We start from the raw sequence: 24,655 nt of genomic DNA, 5'->3' as shown, positions 1-24,655 counted from the left end.
CTTGCGCGGCGTGCCCGCGGCGATTCCACACGTCGTGCCTCAAGCTGCGGAGGATTCCGTTCTCGACGCGACCGGCGGAGAAAGCGTTCCGCGACAAGTTCCTCAGGCAGCACTACGCGGACTGGAAGTGCCCCCACTGCGACGGGTCCGCGCCGCCCGCCGCGCCGCCGCCCGCCGCCGCGCCGCCGCCCGCGGAGCCGCCGGCCGCGCCCGCGGAGCCGCCCGCCGCCGCCGTCGGCGCGGCCGAGGGCGCGGCGCTCCGGACGCAGCTCGCCGCGTGCCAGGCGGAGCTCGCCGAGTGCCGGAGGCAGCTCGCGGCGAGCCAGGCGGCGCTCGCGGACTGCGCGCGCGAGCGCGACGAGCTCCGGGCCGCCGCCTGCGGGATGGCGTCGCTCTCGGGATTCGACCTGCCCGCGGAGCCGGACCCCGATCTGTAAACACACGGGGATTTTATCCGACGAGCCGCGGCGCCTCGCCGCCGAGCGGCGCGAGCGCGTCGCGGCCCGGTACGCCGGCGACGACGACGCGGTCGAGGACGCGGAGGCCCGCGACGTCGCGCGGCGTCTGCGTCTCCGGCGCCGCCAGGTGCGCGACGGCCACGTTGTCGACGACGACGAGGTCCCCCGTTCGCCACTCGTGGCGGTAGACGCCGCCGTCGCCCGCGACCGCGGCGACGTCGCCGTCGAGCGCCGCGAGCACCGCCGCGGTCTCGTCCGCGTCCGTCGCGCGCTCCCCGGGCCCGCCGAGGTCCCAGGCGAAGCTCTTGGCCTTGCCGAGGCACACGCCGACCTGGCCCCGCGGTCCGCGGAAGAGGAGCGGGTGCGTGCCCGCGCCGTTGCGCACCCAGAGCCGCTCCCAGGCCGGCGCGCGCCGGCGCACGCGCTCGGCGAGGGGCGCCATCGGTAAAAAGAGCGTCGGGCCGGATCGCTCGGGAAACGCGTGGACGATGCGCATGAGCGCGAGCGGGAACGGCGCCTCGTAGCTCGTGCCGTCGATGTGCCAGCCCGACGCGCCGACGCCCGCGAAGCCCTCGGCCGCGTCGTTGGACATGCGCAGGATCTCGGTCGGCGCCGGCGATCTCTCGTGCTGGAACCGCGGCGGGAGCGGGAAGACCTCGCCGAAGAGTCTCGCGGTTCGAACGTGGTGCTCGGGCGTGAGGTCGCGCTGGTCGCGGAACAGGAGCAGCCCGTGCTCATCCAGCGCCGCGCGGAGCCGGGCCGCCAGCGCCGCGGGGTCGTCAGCGTCGAGCGCTGCGACGAGGTCGAAGTGTTGCACCTCCGCGCCGACGACGGGCGACAGCGGCTCCAGCGTCAAGCAACCCGCGGCGGCGGTGCAGCTCTGCACGAACCGCATGGTCTTGTGTCGACTAGCGGCGCGGCAGCCAGTTGACTAGCGGCGCGGCAGCTAGTTGACTAGCGGCGCGGCAGCCAGTTGACTAGCGGCGCGGCAGCCAGTTGACCATGGCAGGACAACCACATCACGCCGCCGCAAAAGTCAACACGGCTGAGTTTCCCCTTGGTTACCCTTCGAACGTGGTTACACCCACGGCGGGCCCTAGTTGGCCCACCAGTGCGTGAAGGCGTCGAGGCTGACCATGTTGTTGCCGTAGGGGTCGAGGGCGCGGAGCGCCTCGGCCTCCTCCTCCGCGTCCCAGTCCGCGCCGAGGTCGCGCATGAGCTCGCCGATGGACGCGGTCTTCGCGAAGCCGTCGCCGGAGAAGTCGTAGCGCTGGAAGGCCTCGACGATGCACTCGACGTCGAGCTCGGCCTGGAACTCGCCCGGCGCGAGCTCCGGCGGCTCGAGGCAGCGCGGGTCGTCGAGGAACTGGTCGAGGCTCAGCTTGCGGAACTTTTGCACGCGCGTGATCTGGGGCTGCAGGCGCGCGATCTCCGGCAGCGCCGCGCGCTGGGACGGCGTGCCCCCCTCGAGGAAGCAGCCGACGACGCGGTTGTCCAGGACCCAGAAGGCGCCGAAGACCTTCGTCGACGCGTACGACTCCAGGCCTAAAGGCACGACGTCGCCGAGGTTCCGGCCGTGGAACTCCCAGCTGAGGTCCAAAAACCGCGACCGGATGAGGGGCACGGGGTCGTAGATCTTCGCGGACACGTTGCCCTCGGCGGGCGGCGCGTGGCCCCCGAGCGCGTGCTTGAGGTGGCCGTCCCAGATCGTCTCCGCGACGAAGGTCGCCATCGCCTTCGCGGAAGACTCGAACGGCAGGCGCACCTCGTTCTCGCGGCTCAGCGGGAGCGGCGCCGTCGCGACGTCGCCGATGGCGTAGACGTCGCCGGACGCGTGCGACGCGCGGCACGTCGCGTCCACCAAGATCGCCCCGTCCCCCGAGAGGTCCAGGCTCTTCGCGAAGACCTCGGAGTTCGGGATGGACCCGAGCGCCAAGACCACAAAGCGCGCGGGCAGCCACGCGAGGTCGCCGCCGTGGCGCGCCTCGACGACGACCCCCCGGCTCCCGCGGAACTGGGGCTGCGCGGGGCCGAAGTGGCGCGGCCGCGTGCGCTGCAGCGAGATCGCCGGGCCCTCCATCGTCGGGAAGTCGCCCTCCTCGTCCGCGGCCCAGAGGCGGAGGCAGCGGTGCTCGCGGACGAAGCGCACGCCGATCTTCACGAGCTGCCGCTCGTAGAACTCGGCGACGTCGCGCGCGCCGGGCACGCCGTCGGCCTCCTCGGGCTTGCCGACGTCGTCGGCCGCGCCGTCGCCGGCCGCGCGCTCGTTCTCGTCCTTCTTCGGCGCGCCGAAGAGGCCGGGCAGCATGCGGTCCCGGCTCAGCACGACCGTCACGGGCACCTTGTCGTCGCGGTACTTGGCGATGGTCCCCGCGAGCTCCATCGTCAGGAAGCCGCCGCCGACGACGACGACGGGGTCGAGGCACGTCTCCTGGCCGTCCTCCTCGTGCCTGTGTGGAAACCAAATCTTCAACCCGACTTCAATGTGCACACATGCGACAGTTTCGACGCAAGCTCTTCGGCTGTGCTTCGAGAACTCGACGAGAGCGATCGATTCGTCCAAAAATCAGCCGAATCGACTTCGATGTGATCGAGCTAGAGAATTGTGAAGTTTGGTCAGGACCACCCAAACCAGTGGTTGAATTCCACACAGCCTCGTGCGTGTTCAGCGCCGCCAGGACCTTGACGACGTCCCCGACGTCGCGCACGCTGTGGACGCTGCCGAAGCCGTAGGCGTCCGTCGCATGGGACACGCCGAGGCGCCACGGCACGACGACCTTGCCGTCGCCCGTCGTCGGGCGCGACGCCGCCTCGCCCGCGACGTCCACGGACCCCTCGTCGAGGAGCGACGCGGCGGGCGCGGGGCCCTCCGCGCCCGTCGATAGCACGGTCGACGCGTCGCCGGTCACGTAGGTCGACTCGTCGTCCGCGGCCGGCGACGGCGCGGCGGCCTCGTCGTCGCCCGCGGGCGCGGGCGCGGGCGCGGCCGCCGCGGGCGCGTCCTTCTCGTGGTGGTGGTGGTGGTGGTGGTGGTGGCCGTGGCGGCGCTTCAGGTCCGCGTGGCGCGACGCCCAGAACGTGTCCTCGAGCGCGAAGTCCGCCGCCTCGACGAGCGGCCTAGCGCGGCATCCCGTCGCGACGACCAATTTCTCGTACGTGAGCTCGCAGGTCGCCTTCGTCGCCAGGTCCATGAGCGTCAACCGCCGGTAGTCGAGCTGGACGCCGCAGCAGACCGTGGCGTGCCAGACCTCGACGCCCGGCGCGTCGCGGAACCAGTCGGGTCCCATGGGCTCTCCGGCGCCGTCCTTCGTCCAGGGGAAGGCGTCGCCCCGGGCGCCGTGCTTCGTGAGCCGCTCGAGGTCCAGCGCCTCCTTGGAGAGCAGGGTCCGGTCGTAGGGCGCGACGCCCTCGGGGTAGCCGCTTAAAACGACGCAGAGCGTCTTGCCGCCCCTGGGGGCCGCGTCGCCGACGTGCGCCACGAGCTCCGCGGCGAAGGCGCCGGCGGCGACGCCGCCGCCGACGACGACGACGCGCGCCTCGCGCCGCGGCTGCGCCTTGAGCGTGCCCGTCAGGTTCAGCATCGTACCGCCCCGCGAGGCTGCCCAGCCTCGGTTATAGCGGCCGCGCTGTCTCCAAGATTTGTGAAGTGTTGTTTCCCTGTTCCCAACGGGCGGGCTGCCCCTCGCCGCGCCGCGTGCGCGCACGGGTGCGCTTCGGAAACCCCACGCGCGCGCGCGGGGCGCGCGCCCGCCGCGTCGACCATGGGCCCCATGAGCAACACGTTCCGCATCGTCGATCCCTACCTCAACCCGAAGAACCGAGGCATGCCCCGGCCGGAGGTTTTGGCCGAGGCGGCGAAGAAGGAGCGCGAGTACCAGGCGCGCACGTCGCGGGAGCGCAAGGCCGCCAAGGGCTGCGACCGCCACCCGGACTGGTCGCCCTACTTCCAGCGCAAGTACGACGTCGTCGACACGTCGTCGCGGAAGAACCTCGTCGGCGGGACGCACCTCGTGCCCATGAGCCTGCGCTACATCCCGCCGACGGAGCGCAAGGAGGCGCTCGACGGGGGCATGGCGCGCCAGGCCGCGGACCGCAAGGCCAAGGACGACAAGCAGGGCATCCCGGACTGGTCGCCGTACTTCCGGGGCCACGACAACCCGATGCAGCGGCCCAAGTCCGCGGGCGCGGGCCGCCGCCGGCCGCCGGCCGACACCTTCGCCGAGTTCCAGGTCGTCGACCCGAAGGTGCCCCTCAAGTCCGCGCCGCACCAGTTCGACACGACGACGCGCGCGCGCGCGCGCGAGGAGGCGTTCTTCCGCGAGCGGCGCAAGGCGCGGCCCCAGAGCGCGTCCGCGACGCGGCGAGCCTGGTAGGGCGGGCGTGCGTAAGCGGCGCCTTGTGATCCGCGCGCCGCGGCGTGCGAGTCGCGCGCTCGCGCGGTTCGGAGGTCCTTTCTGTGTACAGTGGGCCGTTACGGTCGCGCGCGCCGCGCGCCCATCATCGGAAGAAGGCGAGGCCGCCGATGCAGAGGGCGACGGCGATGAGCAGGGGCGCCGGGTCCATCTCCTGCGCCGGCGGCGGCGGCGGCTGCGCGAGGACCCAGTCCACGGAGCCGTACTCGGGCTGCTCCTCGAGCTTGTTGACCTTGTTCCGGAGGCGGATCGTGCCGTCGGGCGCGCGCTCGTAGGAGACGTCGTCGTTGAAGTTGTCCATGTCGATGGACACGCGGCTCGAGTCCTCTAATTTCAACTCCGGCGCTTGGAGGATGAACGCGAGCTCCTTGCCGACCTTGCGCACGTCGCTGTCCGGGTGGCTCTTCAGCGCCGTCAGCAGCTTCAGCGCCTCGCCGCGCCGCCGCGCGGCGTAGAGCGCCTGGGCGAGCCAGAGCTGCATCTGGCCGCCGCGCCGCGACGTGACGCCCGCGAAGTAGCACGCGCGGTTCAGCAGCTTGACGCTCTTGTCGTAGTTGCCGCGATTCATGGCGTCCACGGCGGCGCCGTAGAATATCTCCGACTGGTCCTCGGCGCTCGCCATGCCCTCCGTGGAGTTGCCCGCCGCGTATTTCGTGAGCACCTCTTGAATCGTCTTCCGGCTCACCGCGCGCGTGCCCGCGAGGCCCGCGTCGAGCTTCGCGCCGAACATGCGCACCTGCTTGCCCTCGACGGGGGCCTTGAGCTCGGGAAGCTGGTCGTTGGCGTCGGCGATAGGGATAGTCGCCCGTTCGTCCGTTTTGGTGCTGCGGAGGTTTAAACGGGAGGTCTTTCTGGCGGGCGTCGGTCTAAGCGCACTGGCGCCGGTCGCGAGGAGGAGGAGCGCGGTTCGTAAGAGGCCATGGTTAGGGTGGGGTGGCCGCAGCGCGCGGCCGGATATTTCTGCGGGCAGACGCGGCAGAGGACGCGAGGGACAGCACCGGTGGTGGCGGCGGCACTGCCCGTGTCAACACTTTCGCAGCTCCATGGTGAAGTTTGGCTCGCTTCGCCTCGCCACTGAGACGGACCGACTAGGGGCGCGTGTCCGACACGTCCGGCTATGCCCTGCGCTAGGTGTGCCCAGCGGCGCGGTCGCACTTCTGGCGACGTCCAACGCATATAGCCACTCCGGCAGCCATCCGTCGCAGGCGGCGGCCTCGAGCTCGAGTCGAGTCGACTTAAGTCGACCTGCTGACGAGATCGGCAGTGCTTGAGGTCCTCCGACGACTGCGACATGGTGAGCCTCCTGAAGCTCGCGCTCATCGGCGGCGCCGCGGCCCTCGCGCCGCAGCGCACCCCGTCCGCCAAGGTCTCCGCCGAGCCCGCGCGCCGCGAGTTCATCCAGGGCACGGCCGCGACGGCCGCGGGCGCCGCGGCGCTCGCGGGCCTGCCCGCGGCGAGCTCGGCGGCGCCGCTCGCCATCAAGAACTGGGAGCGCGTGTCGTTGCCCGTGTCCACGACGCTCTTCGACATCGCCTTCGACACGGACACGCACGGCTACCTCGTCGGCGCCAAGGGCACGTTCCTCGAGACGGTCGACGGCGGCAAGAACTGGAAGCCGCGGACGTTCGCGAACCTGGACGAGGAGGAGGAGGTGGGCTACCGCTTCGAGAAGGTGAGCTTCCAGGACGGCGAGGGCTGGGTCGTCGGCAAGCCGCCGATCCTGCTCCACACGGTGGACGCGGGCAAGTCGTGGGAGCGGATCCCGCTGAGCCCCAAGCTGCCCGGCGAGCCCACGGGCGTCGTCGCGCTGGGCAAGTCCAAGGCCGAGATGACGACGTCGACGGGCGCCATCTACTCGACGACGAACGCGGGCCGCAACTGGAAGGCCCAGGTCAAGGAGACCATCGACGCGACGCTCAACCGCGTGTCGTCGTCCGGCGTGTCCGGCGCGTCCTACTTCACGGGCTCCGTGGCGACGATCCAGCGCGAGAAGGACGGCACCTACCTCGCCGTGAGCTCCCGCGGCAACTTCTACCTCACGTGGTCGCCGGGCCAGGACTTCTGGCTGCCCCACAACCGCGGCACGCCGCGCCGCATCCAGGCCATGGGCTTCGTCGAGGGCGACTCGTCCAAGGGCGTCTGGATGACGTTGAACGGCGGCCAGATGGCCCTCGGCGGCAAGTCCGCCGTCGACGACGCGGAGCCGACCTTCAACGTCATCAACCTCAACTCCGGCGGCTACGGCATCCTCGACGCGGCCTGGCGCGACTCCAAGGAGGCCTGGGCCGTCGGCGGCGGCAACACCATGTACGTCTCCAAGGACGGCGGCAAGAACTTCAAGTTCGACGACTCCGCCGACAAGATCCCGGGCAACCTCTACGCGATCAAGTTCTTCGGCCCGAACACGGGCTTCGCGCTCGGCTCCGACGGCGTCCTCATGAAGTTCAACGCCTAGGCGCGACGACGCGCGCCGCTAAGCAGGAGACGGAGCGCCCGCTTTACACGTCGGCGGCGGCGATGGGCAGCACGCCGCAGAGGCCGTAGCCCGCGAGCGCGTCCGTCGTGCCGCCGTCGTCGTCGCTGTCGTAGTGGTCGTAGTGCGCGAGGGCCTTGGCGAAGGTCGGCGGCACCGCGGCGCCCGGGACGAGGTGTTCGCAGCCCTCGTCGTCGCTGTCGAAGTGGTCGTAGTGGCCCGCGTGCTGGCCCCAGGCGAGCGCCTTCGCGAACGCCGGCGGCGGCCGCGCGGCCCTTAACAGCGCCGCGGGCGGCAGGTCCTCGGGCACGTCCAGCGACGGCACGCGCTTCAGCTCCGAGTTCGTCGGCTCGGGCACGTGGTCCGGCTCGTCGTGGCCGCAGTGGATGCAGGGCGCGCCGGACCGCGCCGAGAGGTCCAATTCGAAGGACGCGCACGGCGCGTGGTCCTTGGGCCGCTCCGCGTCGCCGACGCGCTTCGCGACGGACTCGAGGATGGACGTCGTCGCGTCCTCCTGGAACCAGTAGCGCGTGCTCTTCACGGCCTCGTGCGACCGCTGGAGCTCGCCGAGCGCCGCGCGCGCCGTCGCCTCCCACGTCGTCGCGCGGTCGTGCAGCGTCGACTCCGCCGCCTCGAGCTTCGTCCGCGTCTCGTCGAGATCGTCCTCGGCGCGCCGGCAGCGGCCGTTGAGCTTCTCGAGCTCGAACTCGAGGGCCCAGACCCTGGACGGCTCGCCCGAGCCGCCCGGGCTCGTCGGCGCGCGCGGCGCGGCGCGCGCGGCCGCGAGCTCGGCCGCGACGCGGCGGCGCTCGCCCTCGAGCTGGCGCTTCTCCGCGGCGTGCGCCGCGAGCTCGGCCTCGACGCGGCGGCGCTCGCCCTCGAGCTGCCGCTTCTCCGCGTCGCGCGCCGCGCGCTCCGCGGCGAGCTCCGCGTCCTTCGACTCGAGGTCCGCCCGGTCCTTCGCCGCCGCGGCCTCGGCGCGCGCCGCCGCCGCCGCGTGCGCCGCCGCGTCCGCGTCGCGCTCCCAGTCGCGCGCCTCGAGGACGGCCTGCCTCGCCGCCTCGACGTCGCGCGATCGCGACCGGACCTCGAAGTCCAGGCGCTCCCGGTCGTCCTGCGCGCTCCGCTCCGCCTGCTTCACGGCCTTCTTCAACGCCTTGACCTCGCCCGCGTGGCGGTCCTGGAGCGCGGCCATCTCCGCGACCTTGCGCTCGATCTGCGCCTCCAGAAAGGTCCGCGCGGACTCGTCGCCGGCCTTGGGCGCGGCGCCGTTCTCCTTCTGCGCGAGGGGCGCCGTCGCGAGGCGCGGGTCCGCGGGCCCCCGGCTCCGGAGCGTCTTGCTCGACGTCGGCAGGGCTCCCCTGGTGGACGGCTCGGGGCTCGCCGCGCGGTCCTCCGCGGCGCGGCGCACGGCCGCCGCGCGCCGCAGCAGCGAGAGCTTCTTCATGGGCAGCGACCGCAGGCCCCGGGCCGCGAGCCCCGCGACGTCGCGGTCGTCGTAGAGGCGCGGGTCCGCGAGGTCCTCGCCCCGCGCCGCGCCCTCGGACACCAGGAAGGACGCGACCGCGGCCGCGTCCTCGTCGAGCGCGCCGAGCTCCGACGCGAGCCACGCGCGGATGCCGTCGCGGCGCGTGGCCGCCGCGAGCGACCGCGGCGAGCCCAGGTCGTCGTCCGACTCGTCCAAAGCGATGTCGAGGTCCACGCAGACGCCGGGAGACCCGCCGGGCGGCGCCGCGAGCGCGCGCGGCGCGTCGTGCCGCTCGACGAAGAGCGACAGGGACCCGGCGGAGCCGACGGACGCGTCGTCGCGGCTCGCCGCGCGCGCGGAGCCCCGCCGGTCCGAGAGGCGCCGCGCGCCCCGGCGCCGCGCGTGGTGCGCCGCGAGCGTCACGGCCGCGAGGCCGTGGTCCGCGGGCGACCCGGGCGTAAACGACCTGGGCAGGACAAGGGTGATTCAACGTCGCTTCAACGTGAGTTTTCCGCGCGCGCGCGTTCCGGAAAAAGCATCCACGCTTCGAGACCGTTCCGAGAGATGATCGCTCGTCCAAAAATCAGCCGAAACGAGTGGAAAACGGCCGAGATCGGAGCCTTTGAAGTTGGGAATTTCGCTCTCTTGTCCTGCCCTGTGAACGACAGCGCGGGCGCCGTCGCGAGCTCCGAGGCCGCGACGCCGTGGTTCGTGGGGGACCGCTCGTGGCGCGGCCGGATCGACGGCGGCGGCGTCTCGTAGGCCGCCTCGTCCGGCGTGATCGGCGGCAGGAACGGCGCGGCCGCCAGCGGCGGCAGCGACGGCCGCTCGGCCGGCGGGCTCCCGTAGGACGCCGCGAGCTCGTCGGCGGAGAGCTCGGCCGCGTCGACGACGCGGACGTGCGCGTCGACGCCGGCGTCGATGTCCGCGTCGGCGTTCTCCGGGGTGGCCGCTCTGACGTCCTCCGGGCCCACGTCCTCCGGGACCTCCGGCGGCGGCGGCGCGCGCGGCGCCTCGGGCTCCGCGGCGAGCGCGATGAGCGCCGACGGCCGGCCGGTCCACTGGCTCAGGGCGCTGCAGACGCTGCCCTCCTCGAGGGGCACGGGCGTCGTCGCCGGCGGCGCCGCCGGCGCGTCGTCGGGCCCGAGCGTCGGCGAGCAGTCGGCGAGCGTCGACGCGGGCGACGCGCCCGAGTCCCCGCGGTCGTCGCCGACGGTCTCCACGACGCGCCGGAACTCGTCGAAGGAGAGCCGCTTGTCGTTGTCGCCGTCGAGGGCGCCGAAGGCGCGCACGAGGCGGTCCCGCGTGCCGTCCTCCTGGCGGACGCGCGTCGACCCGTCGAAGCCCAGCGCGCGCGCAAAGGCCTCGTGCGTGCGCAGGGCCCGCACGGCCTCGACGAGCGACACGTAGCCGTCGCCGGACGCGTCCGCGGCGTCGAAGCACATGCGCAGGTGGTCCTCCGGCGGCGACGCGGGCGCCCGGGGCGGCGCGCGCGGCGTCGCGTACCCGGCCGACGGCGCTCTCCGCGCGTCCTCCGGCGGCGTCGCGTAGCCGTTCGGCGGGCCGTCGTCCGGCGGCGGCCGCGCGAAGAAGCCGTCGTCCGGCGGCGGCCGCGCGGACGTCGGCGGGCTCCGCGGCGGGCTCCGCGGCGGCGGCGGCGCGCGCGCGCGCGGCGGCGTCGCGACGACCTCGGGCGGCGCCGGCGCGTCGTCGCCGTCGTCGAAGCCGAAGGGCTCCCAGGCGCCGCGGGGCGAGACCCAGGTCGACGTCGACTCGAGCTCGCCGGCCGCGCCGTCGTCGTCGTCGGGGAGCCGCCGCCGCGCCTTCTTCTCGCGCAGCGACCGCAGCGTCCGCGTGCCGTTGCGCCGCGGCGGCGACACGTCGGGCGGCGGCGGCGTCCGCGGCGGCGGCGGCGTCCGCGGGCTGCCCCGGGGCGGGCTCGCCGCGGGCGGGTCCCGCGACCGCGCGACCGCGGCCCGCTTCTCCCGCAACCGCCGCTCGCGCGCCTCCGCGGCCGCGGCCTCGCGCGCCGCGATGTCGCGCGCCCGCTCCTGCTGCGCGGCGCGCTCCGCGGCCTTGACGGCGTCGATGGCCCGGCGCACGGCCGGCCGGCCGGACAGCCACCCCGCGGCGCGCGACGCCTTCGGCTCCTTGGACCGCTTCGCGACGTCCACCGGTAAGCGCCCGTCGTCGTCCAGCACGACGAGATCCGCGCCCACGCTTTCCAGCGTCTCCAGCGCATCGACCTCCCCGAAATCCGCGGCCCAGTGCGCCGCCGTGGACCCCGACGCGTCGCGCGCGTCCGGGTCGGCGCCGAGATCCCGCGCCAAGCACTCGACCGCGGCCTGCTCGCCGTTGACGGCCGCGAGGTGGAGCGGCCGCGTGCCCTCGTCGTCGCCCGCGTCGACGTCGGCGCCGTAGTTCGCTAGAAGCGCGAGCGCCCGGACCTGGCCGTGGCCCGCGGCCGCGTGCGCGGGCGCTTGGCCGTCGGCGTTCCGCGAATCCGCGTCGAGCTTCGCGTCGTTCAGCAGGCACTGGAGCGTCTCCAGGCTCCCGTAGCGCGCGGCGACGTGCACCGCCAAGTTGCCCGCGCCGTCCGCGGCGCGGCAGTCCGCTCGCAGCTCCCGGTGGAGGCACCGCAGGGACGCGACGGCGTCGGACCTGGGCGGGCGCGAACTTCCCAAGGCTCCTCTCTCGGCCGTTTTCCACTCGTTTCGGCTCATTTTTGCACGGGCGATGATCTCTCGGAGCGCCCTCGACGCGTGGATCCTTTCTCCGGAACGATCGCGCGCGGAATATTGAAGCGAGCTCGAATCGCCCGTTTCCCGCTCCGGGTCCGACCGGCACGCGTAGTGTACCGCGGCGCAGCCCGCGTCGTCGCGCGCGTCGACGTCCAGCCGCAGGTCGTCCACCAGGCACCGCAGCGTCGCGACGTCGCCGCGGCTCGCGGCCGCGTGCGCGGCCGTCGCGCCGTCCTTTTTTCGCCCGTGGACGTTCGCGCCGAGTCGCGCCAGACACAGGAGCGCGGGCCTCGACCCGTAGTAGGCGGCCCAGTGGAAGGGCGTCGCGCCCGCGCCGTCGACGGCGTCGACGTCGCCGCGGCCCTCGGCGACGAGGCACTCGAGGACCTGCGTCTGGCCCGCGCCGGCGGCGACGTGCTGCGCGGCCGCGCCGGCGCCGTTCCGCAGGCTCACGAGGCCCCCGAGGTCCAGCAGGTAGCGCACGGCGCCGACGGCGCCGTACTTGGCCGCCGTGTGCAGCGCGCTGTCGCCGTCGCGGTTCCTCAGGTTGTAGAACGCGCCGAGCTCCTCGACGAGGCACCGGAGCGCGCGGACTTTCCCGTAGCGCGCGGCGACGTGGACGGCGCCGTAGCCGTCCTTGGAGACGCCGTTGACGTCGCCGCCGAGCTCGACGAGGCACCGCAGGGTCGGGACCTCGCCCGACTTGGCCCCGGCGTGGAACGCGCCGTAGCCGTCGCGGCTCCGCGCCTCGACGTCCACCTGGCAATCGATGACGAGGCGCCGCAGCTCGTGCACGTCGCCGGCGCGCGCCGCGCGCCGGAGCGCCTTCGTCTCGTCCCAGCGGAAGACCATGGTCTAGGGGCGCATCGCAGCGTTTCTCATCGTCGAGAGAGCGCCCATACTGTTTCGCTCGGGATTGAATGGGTATTGCAGGGAAACACCAGCCGGCGGGCAGCCGCAATATGGGCAGCCCGTTTTGGGCGCTGCGCCTCGCCTTCGTCGCCACAATACAATCCACATACGTGCTCGAGCTGACCCTGGATGGGACCCCAGCGCCGCTGCGCTTCGACGACGTCGACGACGTGCGCGCCGTCGCCGCGGCCTGGAGCGCGCGCTATCCGGCGGCCGGCGGCATGGACTGCGGCGACGGCGACGCGTCCTGCGTCGTCGACGTCCTCGCCGGCGCCATGGACGCCCTGCGCGGCGAGGCGAACGCGACGGGCCGCGCCGCGGGCCTCGCGGCGCGCGCCGTCGGCGCCTGCGCGGCGTCGGAGCCGGGCGCGGCCGACGCGTCCGCGGCTGTCGTCGCGGACGCGCTCCGGTCCCTCGCCGCGGCGCGCGGCGACCCGGCCTTCGTCGCCGAGCAGGTCGCCGGCTTCTGCTACTGCGCCGCGGACCGGCGGAGCGCGGCCGGTGCGGGCGGCCTGCCGCAGGCGCGGCGAGCCGCGGCGCTCGCCGCGGCCGACGGCGCGCGGCGCGTCGCGGCGGCCGCGGCGCGGCTCGCGCTGGACCTGGAGCCGCGGCGCGTCGTCGCGGCGCGCTTCGGCATGATGGTGGCCTCCGAGGTCGGCGACGCCGACGCCGCGGGCGCCTTCGGACGGGCCTTCGCGCGATTGAAGTGGCCCCCGTCCGGTTTCGTGGACCACGTCCTCGGCAGCGCCGCCGTCGACGTGCCGGTCATGATCGCGCCGCCCGTCGCCTGGAGCCCGACGCTCGAGGAGGTGTCGTCGACCGTGCTCCTGGGCCACGTCCACTCGACCTTCGTCGACCGGCTGGCGGAGCAGTTACGGTTCCTCGACGACGAGGGCTTGGCGAACGCGTCCTGCGCCCTCCCCGTGGACCTGCGCGTCGCCGCCGCGGGGCTGCGGCTCCTCGGCGACGCCGCGCGGCGCCTGCGCGTCGCGGCGCACGGCGACGCGAGCGACGAGGCCGCGTACGCGTACGTCGACCGCTCGGGCGAAATCCACGCGCCGGTGTCGCGGCTCCTCGCGGGCGAGCCGGACGACCAGAAACGGCGCACGATGGCCGCGGGGGCCGCCGTGCTCGGCAAGGCCGTGTGCGTCGTCGACGCGCCGGCGGTGGCCGGCGGCGCGCTCGCGCTGTCGGGCGAGGCCGCGGCGACGGCGGAGGCGGCGTTCCTCGACCGGGGCGTCGCCGTCGTCGACGGCCTGCTCCGGGCCGAGACGCTGGAACGGCTGCGACGGTTCGTCCTCGGGTCCACGGTCTTCACGCGGGCCTACGCCCAGGGCTACCTCGGCGCGTTCCTCGGCGACGGCTTCGGCGCGGCGGCGGTCGTGCATCAGGTCGCGTCCGACCTCCGCGCGCGGTTCCCCGCGCTGCTCGGCGACGCCCAGCTCACGCAGGCCTGGGCCTACGTCTACCCGCGCGACGCCCACAGCCGCGGCATCGACGTCCACAGCGACGACGCGGACGTGTCCGTCAACGTCTGGATCGCGCGCGACGCCTCGAACCTCGCCCGGGGCTCCAAGCTCGGCGGCCTCCGCATCTTCGAGCGCGAGCCGCCGGCGGACTGGGACTTCGCCAAGGCGAACCAGGAGACGGACGCCATCCTCGCGCTCCTCGGCGACGACGCCGTCGAGGTCGTCGCCCACCGCTTCAACCGCGCGGTCATCCTCAACGGCCACCGGTTCCACCAGACGGACGCCATGGACTTCCGGCCCGGCTTCCGCAACAACCGCATCAACCTCACGTTCCTGTTCCGGAGGCGGACCCTCGAAGCGAGCTGCCACGTCTAAGGAGGTGGCGGCGGGGGCGGCGGGCGGCTCGGGGGCGGCGCGTCCTCGTCGTCGTCGTCGACGATGGGCGGCGCGAGGGCCGCGCGGGCCGCCGGAGCCGCGAGCGCCGCGACGAGCTCCGCGAGGTCGATGTCGGGCGCGCCGGCAGCGACGTCCTCGCGCACGCGCCGCAGCGCCGCGATGGCGGCGTCGCCGCCGCCGCCGAGCGTCAGGGTCGCGACGGCCTCGTCGACCTTGGTCGCGTCGTGCAAGGCGACGGCGGCCTCGGCGAGCACGCGCGCAAAGTGCCGGGGGCTCCGCCAGTCCGGGATTTCGTCGCGCGGCGCGCGCGCGAAGGGGAGCGCGGGCTCCTCGGGGGAGCGGCGGGCCTCGCGGAGGCTCGCGACCCGCGCCTCGTGGAGCGACGCGTCCGCGGCGACGAGCTCCGAGAGAATGGCGTATTTCTCGTAGCCCTCGGCGAGCGCCAGCGCGTCGTCCGTCGCCCCGGCCTCCCAGAGCGCGACCGCGAGTTCCTCCTTCGCGAAGGCCGCCCAGCGCTCCCTCGTCGCGGGCAGCGCGCCGTCGGCGTCGTCGACGGCCCTTTGGAACGCGCGGCGGTGGTCGACGGCTGCCGCCGCGTCGCCGCGCGCCCGCGCCGCCAGCGCCGCGCCGGCGTGCGCGCCGACGATCTCCGCCGCGCGCTCCTCGGACGCCGCGGCGAGCCAGCCGTCGCACCAGTTGGCCTTCGCGCGGCCGTCGCGGCCGGCGGCCTGCACGCCGCGCCAGTAGTCGACGCGCGCCGACGGGTCGAGGCGCATCGCGTGGAAGATGTGCTCCGCCTCGCTGCGCGCGCAGGCGGCGTCGTCGAGGTAGGCGCCCTGCGACGTGTCGTGGCGCGACTCGCGCGCCGCGGCGGCGTTCGCTTCCGCGGCCGCGAGCTTGAGGCGCAGCGCCTCCATCTCCGCGCGCAGCTGCAGCACGGCCGCGTCTTCATCGCTTGGCATTGTGGTGTTGGCAGGGTTGCGAGGAGCTCTCACGAGTCCATGGATGTGCTGGCGGCGTCGAGACAAACTACGCGGAGTGCATTGCGACTTCGATCGATGCAATACGGCTGCAAGTTAGGCTCAAGTTGGCGGAAACATGCCGTAAAGAGCTTAGAAAAACACCGTCGTGCGACTCTCGACCGGCGTCCGGCAGATGGGGCACTCGGCCAATGCCGGCGCACACGTCGCGCAGCAGCACAGGTGCCGGCAGGGGCCGAGCATGACCTGATGCGCCGCGTCTTGGCACACGCAGCACTCGAGGCGGTCCTCCGCCGCGTTCGCGCGCTGCGTCGCCGCGTCGCGCTCATGCTTGACGGCGACGTTCTTCGCGGAGAACTCGTCCGCGATGTCCGCCACGGCCTTGAGGGCGCTCGACGGTGGCTCCTCCGTGCGCTGCCGCTTCTGCTCCCGCGTCACGACGTCCGCGTCGACGTCGAAGACCTCGACCGTCTGCTCGGATCGGAGGCGCTCGTTCTCGGCGCGGAGCGTGACGACTCTGTCTTGCGCTCGCATGAGGTCGGAAAATGTCCCGTCGTTAACGAATTCGTGCACAGTTCTTTGGAGCCGTCTATATTTTGCATAACTCCGATCATCAGCATCAGTGGCAGCATCATTTGAGCAATCTTCCTGAAGTTCTTCCAGCAGACGGCCTACGTGTTCTTCGGCAGCCGCGAGGACAACTTCCGGGTCCGCGCGGAGCTCTTCAGAGGCGTGCCTCAGAGCCCACGGACCACCATAGCGCAAGGCATCTAGCGCTGCGTCTTTCGTCTTGTAGCGCTCTTCCGTCGGCATCAGCGTGCGCTGGTAGACACAGATTGAACAATAGGGATGCTCACCGTCGTGATGAGGACATCGTTTCGGGCAAATATCATCACCCACGAGGTCTACCCTATGGGCATAACCAACCAGAACACCGAGTTTACAATCATTATCTTGGCATTCGCCGCACACGAAATGGTGCCAGCTCTCGCCAGCCTTGCGCCACTTCCGCGGGATGGTAATGTTGATTCCACATACACCGCACCTCTCCACCCCGGCTTTGCGCTTAGGTGCCATCTCAAGCTGCCCGGCTGCTCGAGCTCATCGTCCGCAGCTCCGCGCGAGGTCGACCTTGCGGCACTTGAAGGCGAGCACACACACGCCGAGCCGGCCAAGCAATGATGTTCGACTTCTGTCGCCTTCTCTGATCGATGGCTGCTGCCATGATCGCCGTCGGCGTAGCGCTGCTGCTCGTGGTGGTTGCCGTCGCATGGGCCTGCGCGCCGTCGAAGCTCAAGCGGCGCGCGCGGGCCCTCCTCGCGTCGCCGCCGTCGCCGCCGCGGCCGCCGCTGCGGCGCCACGCGTCGAGCTCCTACCTCGACAAGGACAGCGCGCGGGGGTCGCTCTGGGACGTGGGGTCGCGGGGCTTCCTGCCCGCGCGGGCGCCGCGCGCCGTCCCGAGGTCCGCGAGCCTCGTGCCGCTCCACGAGCTGAGCCTGCAGATCCCGTGCGCGTGCGTCGAGGGCAGCATGCGTCCGCTCGTCGCGACCTACGGCGACGATTTGTGGGTCGCGGCGGCGTGGCTCAAGGACATGCCCTACGACGAGGACGAGCTCGAGTGCGCCCACGCGCTCTATAGCTACGTCTGCTGCGCGTTCTGTCGCGTCGACGCCGTCGCGAGCCACGGCGGATCGGACGGGCCCGGCCCCGTCGCGTCGACGCCGGGCGTGCCCGTCGTGCCGGCCATGCTCGCGCGGGGCTTCTGCGAGTGCGCGCGGCGCCTGGGGCGGCGGCCCATGCTCGACTACTGCGGCTGCGTGCTCTACAACTGGGAGCTCGTCGACGCGTCGGGGCCCATCTCGACGGAGAACGCGCGCATGCTGCGGCGCTTCACGGGCCTCGTCGACGAGGAGTGGTTCTTCAAGACCCACCTGGTCATCGAGGCCGCGGCGGGGCCCGCCGTGCGCGCCGTCGCGAGCGGGCGCCGCGCGTGCGCGGGCGCGGTGACGCGGAGCTCCGTCGCGCGGCTGACGGAGGCGCTCGTGCGCGTCGAGGCCTGCTTCGGCCACGTCGTCCGCGACTGCCTGCCGCTCATGTTCGAGCGCCTGGGCACGCACGGCGCGCTCTGCGACTACTACTTCTTCTACGAGCGGCTGAGGCCGTTCATCTCGGGCTTCGACGCCGTCGTCTTCGACGGCGAGTTCTCCAACGAGGCCGTGACGCTGCCGGGCCCTTCCGGCGCCATGTCGACGCTGCTGCCCGTGCTCGACGCGTTCCTGGGCGTGTCGAACTCGAACGCGACGCTGCAGAAGCTGCTGGACGACTTCGCGCGGTCGATGCCCGAGGCGCACCGCCGGTTCCTCCGGAGCGTCCAGTCGGACCGCACGGCCCGCACCTTCGTGCTCGAGGCCCGCGACGGCGACACGCGCACGGGCGACCCCGCCGACGACGCGTCGGAGGGCGCGAAGCGCGAGCTCGTCGCGCGCTACAACCGGTGCGTCGACCTCGTGCTCGACTTCCGGTGGCGCCACCTCCAGATGGTCAAGAAGTACGTGCTCGAGCCGTCGGGCAACCACAACGCCGCGGGCACGGGCGGCACGTCGGCCTTCGAATACCTCCACGAGCACATCCACGACACGGAGGCGGCCAAGGTCGGCGGGTCGGAGTCGGCCGCGCCCGCGCGGCGGTCCCTGCTCTCGACGGGCTGCCCCTTCCTCGCGCGGGGCGGCGGGGCCGCCCGGGGCCCCTGCCCCTTCGCGGGCGCGGCCGCGCCGACGGACGAGTCCGCGGCGCTCTGGGCCGTCGACGGCGACCACGGGTTTCTGCCCCGGAGCCCGCCCGCGGACTGGCGGACGTCGCGCGAGCCCCTGTTCCTCTGCGTGAGCCGCCTCGCCAAGGCCGTGCCCTTCGCCTGCGCGACGCGGGGCACGTTCCGGTCGCTCGTCGACGCGGACGCGCCCAAGTTCGCGGCCATCGACCGGAACTACGTCGCGGGCCTCCGCCTCGTCGACGCGGAGCGGCTGCGGTCGCTGCTGGCCTTCGTGGCCGCGGCCTACGCGCGCTGCGACGGCGCGGCGGCGTCGCCGCGGCCGGGCACGCTCGGCGACCGGCGCCTGCCCGCGGACGTCTACGCGGCGCTCGGCCACGTGTCCGAGCGGCTCGGCCGGCCCCGGAAGAAGATGTGCTACGCGGACTGCGTGCTCTACAACTGGACCGACGAGTCGGCCGCGGGCCACTGGGCCGAGGGCACGCGGGGCGGCGCACCGTCCCTCGTCGCGCGGTTTTTGGCCGTGTCCGAGGAGGACGCGTTCTGGAAATTGCTCCTCAGCGTCGAGCGCACGTCGCCGAGGATCGTCGCCGCCATCCTGCGGGGCCGCGAGGCCATGCGGTTGCGGGCCGCCGACGGCCTCGGGGCGGCGCTGGGCGACCTGCGGGCGGCTTTACGCGCCGCGTCGGAGGCGCACGTCTTCCGGCCGGGCCCCGCGGGCCGCGGCGAGCGCGTCGTCATGCGGCGCCTGCGCCACTTCCTCTTCCCCGCCGGCGGCACGGACGCGGACCTCGCGGCCTTTCTCTACACGGGCGACTCGGCGCTGCTGCCGGCCTGCTGGAAGTTTTTAGGCGCGCCGCGCGCGCCGCCGGGCTCGGACCTCCAGGCGACGCGCGACGCCGCGCGGCGCACCATGCCGGGCCCGCACCGCGACTTTCTCGACGCTTTGGACGCGAAGACGTCGGCGCGGTCCTTCGTGCTCGGGCTCACGTCCGAGGACCGCCGCGCGCCCGTGCACACGCTCGCGGTCGTCGAGGCCGAGTACAACGGCTGCCTCGACGAGCTCGGCCGCTACTGCTCGCGCCGATCCCAGCTCGTCTGCCGCTACCTGCCCAACTACGCCGCGGACTTTCGGAAGCACGAGTTCGACCACGACCGCCGCGCGCTCATCTCCGGGCGCCTCAACGTCGTCCTCCGCCACCGGCTCGCGCAGGGCTCGGGCGACGAGCTCGACGAGGAGGCCGCGGCGCTCGACGCCGCCGTGGAGAAGGCCGCGGCCGTGCAGAAGGGCCGGAGCCGCGCGGACAGCTGCGCGTCCGACGAGTCGAGCGTCGTCACCGCGAGCCCCCGCGCGGAATACCGCGGGCTGCCCAAGTGACGCCGAACGCGAGCGATCGCGGTTTTAAGTCGGGCGTTGGGTCGTGCCGGGGTTTTGTGTGTTTGTAGTTGTTGGGCTCGTCGGCGCCGCCGCCGACGCGTCCGGACGACGTCGCCGGACCATCGTACAACACCAGAGTCGACGAGATCGACTGTTTTCACGACGACAGCTCGGCTTCGGCATCCTCAAGTCGCGCGTCGAGACTGTGGGTCTCTTGCTGCGTCACACGTTTCGCGCCGCGTCGCCCGCCACCCGACGCCATCTTGTTGAGGCATCCAATCGAGACCATTTCGTCGGTCGGCCGTCGATTTTGACAGTTTCTTTGCTTGAAGGTCTTGTCTGCGACCGTCGCATTCTCGCGCCAACATGTCGCGCCGCCGCGCGAAAACGATATCGCACATGCACTGGGGCCACGCGTACGTCGGCCTCCTTCGTTCGAGCGTCGAGTTCTTGACCAAGCGCCGAGTCGTTCTCGCACTACGAACAATGATCATGCGCACGAGATGGGCGCACGCAAACGTATCGTTAAAGTACTGGAGCTGGAAGCTGGAGCGCAGTGGTCAGCGCGAATTCATCGAGGAGTGTGTCGAGTGGAAAAATAATTTCGTATGGGAGGCGGGTCGCGAGTGCACCGACGAAGAGTGGTCCGCGTTCTTTCAACGCCACAAGGCGCGTCGGTTGCACAAATACCCCGACTATCTGGAGGCCGCGGAGAATGATCGCCACATCATGATCGAAAACGCGGAGCGCGGACTTGACGGCGGGCCGGGCCCGCGCCTGGGTCCGCGGCCCGGGTTCGTCGTCAGAATCCTGGCCCTCATAGTCTGCATGATACTCACCCTCCTACTCATCTTCGCCGCGTTGAAACTCTGCCTCATCTTGGCTTCCCTCCCTTACCGTTTCTCGCTGCCCTTCCTGGGACTCGCGTCCCTCGAGCTCGCCTTGCTTGCGTAGCCCGCGCCTCGCGCGCCTTCCGCCGCTCGGAGGCGCTAGAGGGGGCTTGCTTTAAGGCGTCTGTGGCCTACTGCACGGCGAGGTTCTTCGCGAGGAGGACGGCGGCGAGGTCCGCGTGGGCCGCGGCGGCGAGGTCCGCGGTCTTGGACACGTCCGTCGCGAGGTTCATCTTGTAGACCTGCTCGAAGGAGAACTTGTTGCCCTCGACGGCCTCCTTCCAGGCCTTGCCGCCGTCGACGGCCGTCGTGGACCGCTGGCGGTGCTTCGTGCCGTCCTCCATGAAGACGTCCGTGACGACCTCCCCCGCCTCGAGCACCAACGGCCCGTCCTCGACGACGTTGTAGGCGACCGCGCCCGGCGCGGCGACGACGGACGCGGCCGTGACGTTGACGAGCACGGCGCCGTCGAGCTCGACGGTGCCCGCCGTCACGGCCGCCGCCACGGACTTGTGGCACGTGCCCGCGGCGACGCGGACGTCGCTGAGGCAACTCTTGTCGTCGACGACGAGCGCCGAGCCGTCGGGCGCGCCGCACGGCCGCGGCGCGTTGAGGAACTCGCGCATGGCGCCGGCCTCGACGCCGTCCTCGACGAGGCGCAGCGCGTTCCGCAGGTAGAGCTTGAGCTGGCCGTAGTCCCACCAGTACGCGTCGCCGCCGACGTCGACGGGCCCGAGCCTGTGTGGAAATCAACCACTGGTTTGGGGGGTCCCCACCAAACTTCAGAACTCTCTATCTCAATCAAATCGAAGTCGATTCGGCTGATTTTTGGACGAATCGATTGCTCTCGTCGAGTTCTCGAAGCACAGCCGAAGATCCGGCGCAATCCGTTCAATTACGCTCACATTGAAGTCGGGTTGAAGATTTGATTTCCACACGGGCCCGAGCAGGTGCTTGCCGCCGTCGTCGAAGCGCTGGAGCATGGCCCGGACGCGGCCGTGGTGCGCCGTCGACGCGACGGCGTCGATGCCCTTCTTGGCCATCAAAGCCACGTAGGCGTCGAGGGGCAGCGTCATGGGCATCCACCAGTGGGGGTCGCTGTCGAAGCAGCCGCGCTTCGCGTCGAGCTCCTTCGCGAATTCCGCCGTCAGCGCTTCCAGGAGCGCGGCGGTCACGGAGAAGGACCCCAGGGAAGTCCCGACGTCAGAAATGCCCCCGAGGCTCTCGGTCATGGCCACGGCCGTGCCGTGGTCCACCTTCTCGATCTGGCACGCAGCGCCGCTCTTGCCGACCGCGACGAGCCCGTACTTCTCCAAACCCCGGTCCTTCCACGTTTTCGCGTCGGGCATGGGCGCGAGCATGCAGAGGATGTCGGCGTGGGCGCGGGGCGCGTCGTAGGTCGCCGGCAGCGTCGGGATGAAGATCTGGTCGCCCCAGAAGACGGAGAGCCGGCCCTTGCGCGACGCCGCGTAGACGCCCGTCTGCTTGACGACGGACTCTAAAATCGTCAGGGGCACGGCGGCGCCCGACGCGCCGAGGGGCGCGACGACGGGCAGCTTGACGCCGGGCTTGTTGTTGTTCTCCGCGCCGGGCAGCGGCGCGAGCCGCGTGCCCTTGCCCGCCGTGTGGTAGACCGCCGCCGCGACGGTTCCGGCCGCGAGCTCCGCGGCGAGGTCGCCCCGGCCCTTGGCTTTCGCGAGGGCGCAGGCCTTGCGCCAGGCGTAGAGCGTGCCCAGGCCGTTGCCCGCGCCGCCGTTCCAGTCCTCGTGCACGCAGAGCACCGTCGCGCCCTTGGGCACGATCGTGCTCCCGCCGCGCTCGAGCCGCGCCTGCCAGAAGCTCGCCTGGTGCTCCGTGCCCGTGCAGACGACGACGACGTCGAAGCCCTCGACGCGCAGCATGGCGTTGAGCGACTGGCGCCGGTTCGCGCGCTTGACCTGCTCCGACATGGCTCGAGTTTGTGGGTAGCTTGTCGCGCGCTTTCCTGCGTCGCGGGGCGCGTCGGCGACGGCGCGGAGGGCTGCGTAGGGTTGCAGAGATGCTAGGGCTGCTGATGGGTCGCGCACAGCTGGGCGGTTTGGTTGCGTTGACAGCGCGTCTGGCGCCTGCCAATTTTTATCGACACGGTGTCGTGTCCCGGACTTTGCGGCGTCATTTGCCGCCCGCTAAAAACGTCTTACCCCCCCCCCTTTTTTGTGGGGGGGTTTTTGGTCAGCCGGCTTGAAGCGGACGCCGAAGCCGTGAACGGGTCGTGCGTGCGTCGCTGGCCGCGACCCCTGGCCCTCTCGGGCGCCTGCGACCCCGTCGCCGGGCGCCCCGGCACCCCCCGCCCCTACGTTGGGCGCTGCGTCGAGTGTGACGACGGCGTCGGCGTACGGGCACGGCCTCGGGCCGGAACGTGTTCCGAGCGTCAACCTCGGCGGACCCGGTCCGCGCGAGCCGCTCCGGCGGCACGGAGCCGCTCTCCTAGGCGCCGACAGACCCTACGCGGGCGCTGAACGCGTCGGCTGCTCGCGGGAGCCCTGAAACGCGCGCGGCGGACGCCGTCGACGCTGCGCGCTCGGCCGACCGTCTCGGCGCGACGAGCGCGCTCGCCGTCGGCGCGCACGCGACGAGCTCGACCGTCTCGACGACGAACACCATCGTCGCGGAGGTCCCCGACCGCTACACGGACGTCGTCGCCGCGCCCACGGCCTCGCCTACCAGTTCGCGGAACGACGCTCTTTGACGACCTTCTCAAGCCCGGAGATCGACGACTAGTTCGCCGATTGCGAGCCGCTGGTCGGCTTCCGCACGTTTTTCATGATGCTCGAGCTCGCCGACGACGAGTTCGCCGCCGCCGCCGCCTCTGGGAGCTCGGCGCAAAAAGGGTGGGGGGTTTTGAGAGGGGGCGCCTCTTAGCCTAAGCCTATTAGAGACCAGTACCTTGGCTCTTGGAGGTCCGCTGTGCGGGGTCGGACGTAACGAAAAAAGTAACCCGTTTTTAAGTCGTTGGCGCCGATTGTAAGTCGTAGGGTAAGTCGTCGGGCCCCGGGGTAAGTCGTTGAGCTCGCCAAAACGGACGGATGACTGGGCACTCGCCAAAACCCGCGGGCTACGAGGGACTTGACGACGCTCGCCAGCGCGTCGCTGCGCCCGAGCCAGCGCGTGGCGCACGAGTGGAGGATCTTGCCACTCTCGTCGTTGGCCTTCTGGACATCCACGGCGCCGACGCCGTCGGATTGCCCCGCCGCGCGCGCGCTCCGCGAAAGCGGCGCCCGCCCCGCGCGGCCTCGGGCCGAGGTAGGCCGCCGGGTAAGTCGTGGAGTCCGAAAGTAACCCGTCAGGTAAGTCGTTTTGGCCGAATGTAAGTCGTAAGTAACATGTTAGGTAAGCCGTTACGTCCGACCCCGCCGCTGTGGCAAATTGTACGCCAGGGGTCGACAGGGGTCCTGGCGGCACCGAACTGTGCGAGGATGGCGTCGCGAAGAGCAGCGAGGACAGCCGAGCCACCATCCTCGTCGATCACGCGCGGTGCGAGCGTCGGCGCGAGCGCAGCGATCCGTGGCGGCGCGGCGGCGAAGGGGGCCCTGCGCGACGGTGCGTGCCGCGGTCCCCGGCCACGTCCCCGGCCCGTGCCCGGGCCGTGCCCGGGGCCCCGTGCCGGGCCCGTGCCGGGCCTCCCCGGCCCGTGCCCGGCCCGTGCCCGGGGCCCGTGCCGAGTGCCGGGCCCGTGCCGGGCCGCGTGGCCCGTGCCCGGCCCGTGCCCGGGGGCCCGTGCCGAGTGCCGTGCCGCGTGCCGGGCCCGTGCCGGGCCGCGTGCCCGGAGCGCATTTACCGTGCCGGAACCCCCGTGCCCGCCGTCCCCGGCCCCCGTCCCGGGGCCGGACCGTCGTGCAGGGGCCCGTCGGCGATGGAGGCTCATGTGTGTAGATCACGGCCTCCGCCAATCAGCGCGCGCCAAACAACGCTGTGACGCGCCACATTCGCCCGCGCGGTTTGCCGTCAAGAGTAATCCGCTTCGTCAGGATGCGCTTCGGGACGGGCATGACCATGGTCTTGGCGTCGACGACGTCCCTCGCGCCGCCGCGGCTCACGTCGAACGACGCGGACCGGTGGCGCGCCCTCGCGGCCGTGGCGTCGCCCGACAACCGGAAGATCTCCATCGACCTCGCGGCCTGCGACGCGGCGCTCGTCAGCGCCGCGCGCGAGTCCGAGGCGCGCTACGGCGTCGACAGCCAGGAGGCGAAGATCTCGTACGCGCTCCTCGAAGAATGTCGCCAGCGCGACGCGCGGCACACGCCGGACGCGCGGGGACCTCAGAGCGACCGC

At 72.3% G+C, this 24,655-nt stretch overlaps 5 protein-coding genes across 5 annotated transcripts; 3 read left to right on the top strand and 2 right to left on the bottom strand.

The window, feature by feature from the left end:
• Positions 1-1,869: 1,869 nt before the first annotated feature.
• On the bottom strand, positions 1,870-2,091 carry AURANDRAFT_9176 (hypothetical protein; the record flags this gene model as incomplete). Its single annotated transcript, XM_009040462.1, has 1 exon — positions 1,870-2,091. A coding segment is annotated over one exon (222 nt), but the record flags the coding sequence as incomplete, so codon positions are not given.
• A 4,070-nt stretch (positions 2,092-6,161) lies between these two features.
• Positions 6,162-7,325, top strand: AURANDRAFT_29089 (hypothetical protein; the record flags this gene model as incomplete). The annotated part of the gene is made up of 1 exon (XM_009040523.1): positions 6,162-7,325. The coding sequence occupies one exon, from the start codon at positions 6,162-6,164 to the stop codon at positions 7,323-7,325; it is 1,164 nt and encodes a 387-aa protein (XP_009038771.1).
• Positions 7,326-12,514: 5,189 nt separating this feature from the next.
• On the top strand, positions 12,515-14,308 carry AURANDRAFT_65561 (hypothetical protein; the record flags this gene model as incomplete). Its single annotated transcript, XM_009040524.1, has 1 exon — positions 12,515-14,308. The coding sequence occupies one exon, from the start codon at positions 12,515-12,517 to the stop codon at positions 14,306-14,308; it is 1,794 nt and encodes a 597-aa protein (XP_009038772.1).
• A 2,212-nt stretch (positions 14,309-16,520) lies between these two features.
• Positions 16,521-19,454, top strand: AURANDRAFT_65560 (hypothetical protein; the record flags this gene model as incomplete). Its single annotated transcript, XM_009040525.1, has 1 exon — positions 16,521-19,454. The coding sequence occupies one exon, from the start codon at positions 16,521-16,523 to the stop codon at positions 19,452-19,454; it is 2,934 nt and encodes a 977-aa protein (XP_009038773.1).
• Positions 19,455-20,445: 991 nt separating this feature from the next.
• AURANDRAFT_71980 (expressed protein) lies at positions 20,446-22,418 on the bottom strand (the record flags this gene model as incomplete). Its single annotated transcript, XM_009040461.1, has 2 exons — positions 20,446-21,082; positions 21,281-22,418. The coding sequence occupies 2 exons, from the start codon at positions 22,291-22,293 to the stop codon at positions 20,476-20,478; spliced, it is 1,620 nt and encodes a 539-aa protein (XP_009038709.1).
• Positions 22,419-24,655: the final 2,237 nt, after the last annotated feature.

The sequence above is a fragment of the Aureococcus anophagefferens genome (assembly GCF_000186865.1).
Source record: "Aureococcus anophagefferens unplaced genomic scaffold AURANscaffold_15, whole genome shotgun sequence".
Lineage (NCBI taxonomy): Eukaryota > Pelagophyceae > Pelagomonadales > Pelagomonadaceae > Aureococcus > Aureococcus anophagefferens.
The sequence above is the reverse complement of the archived record's forward strand: the minus strand, read 5'-3'. Positions and strand labels throughout refer to the sequence as shown.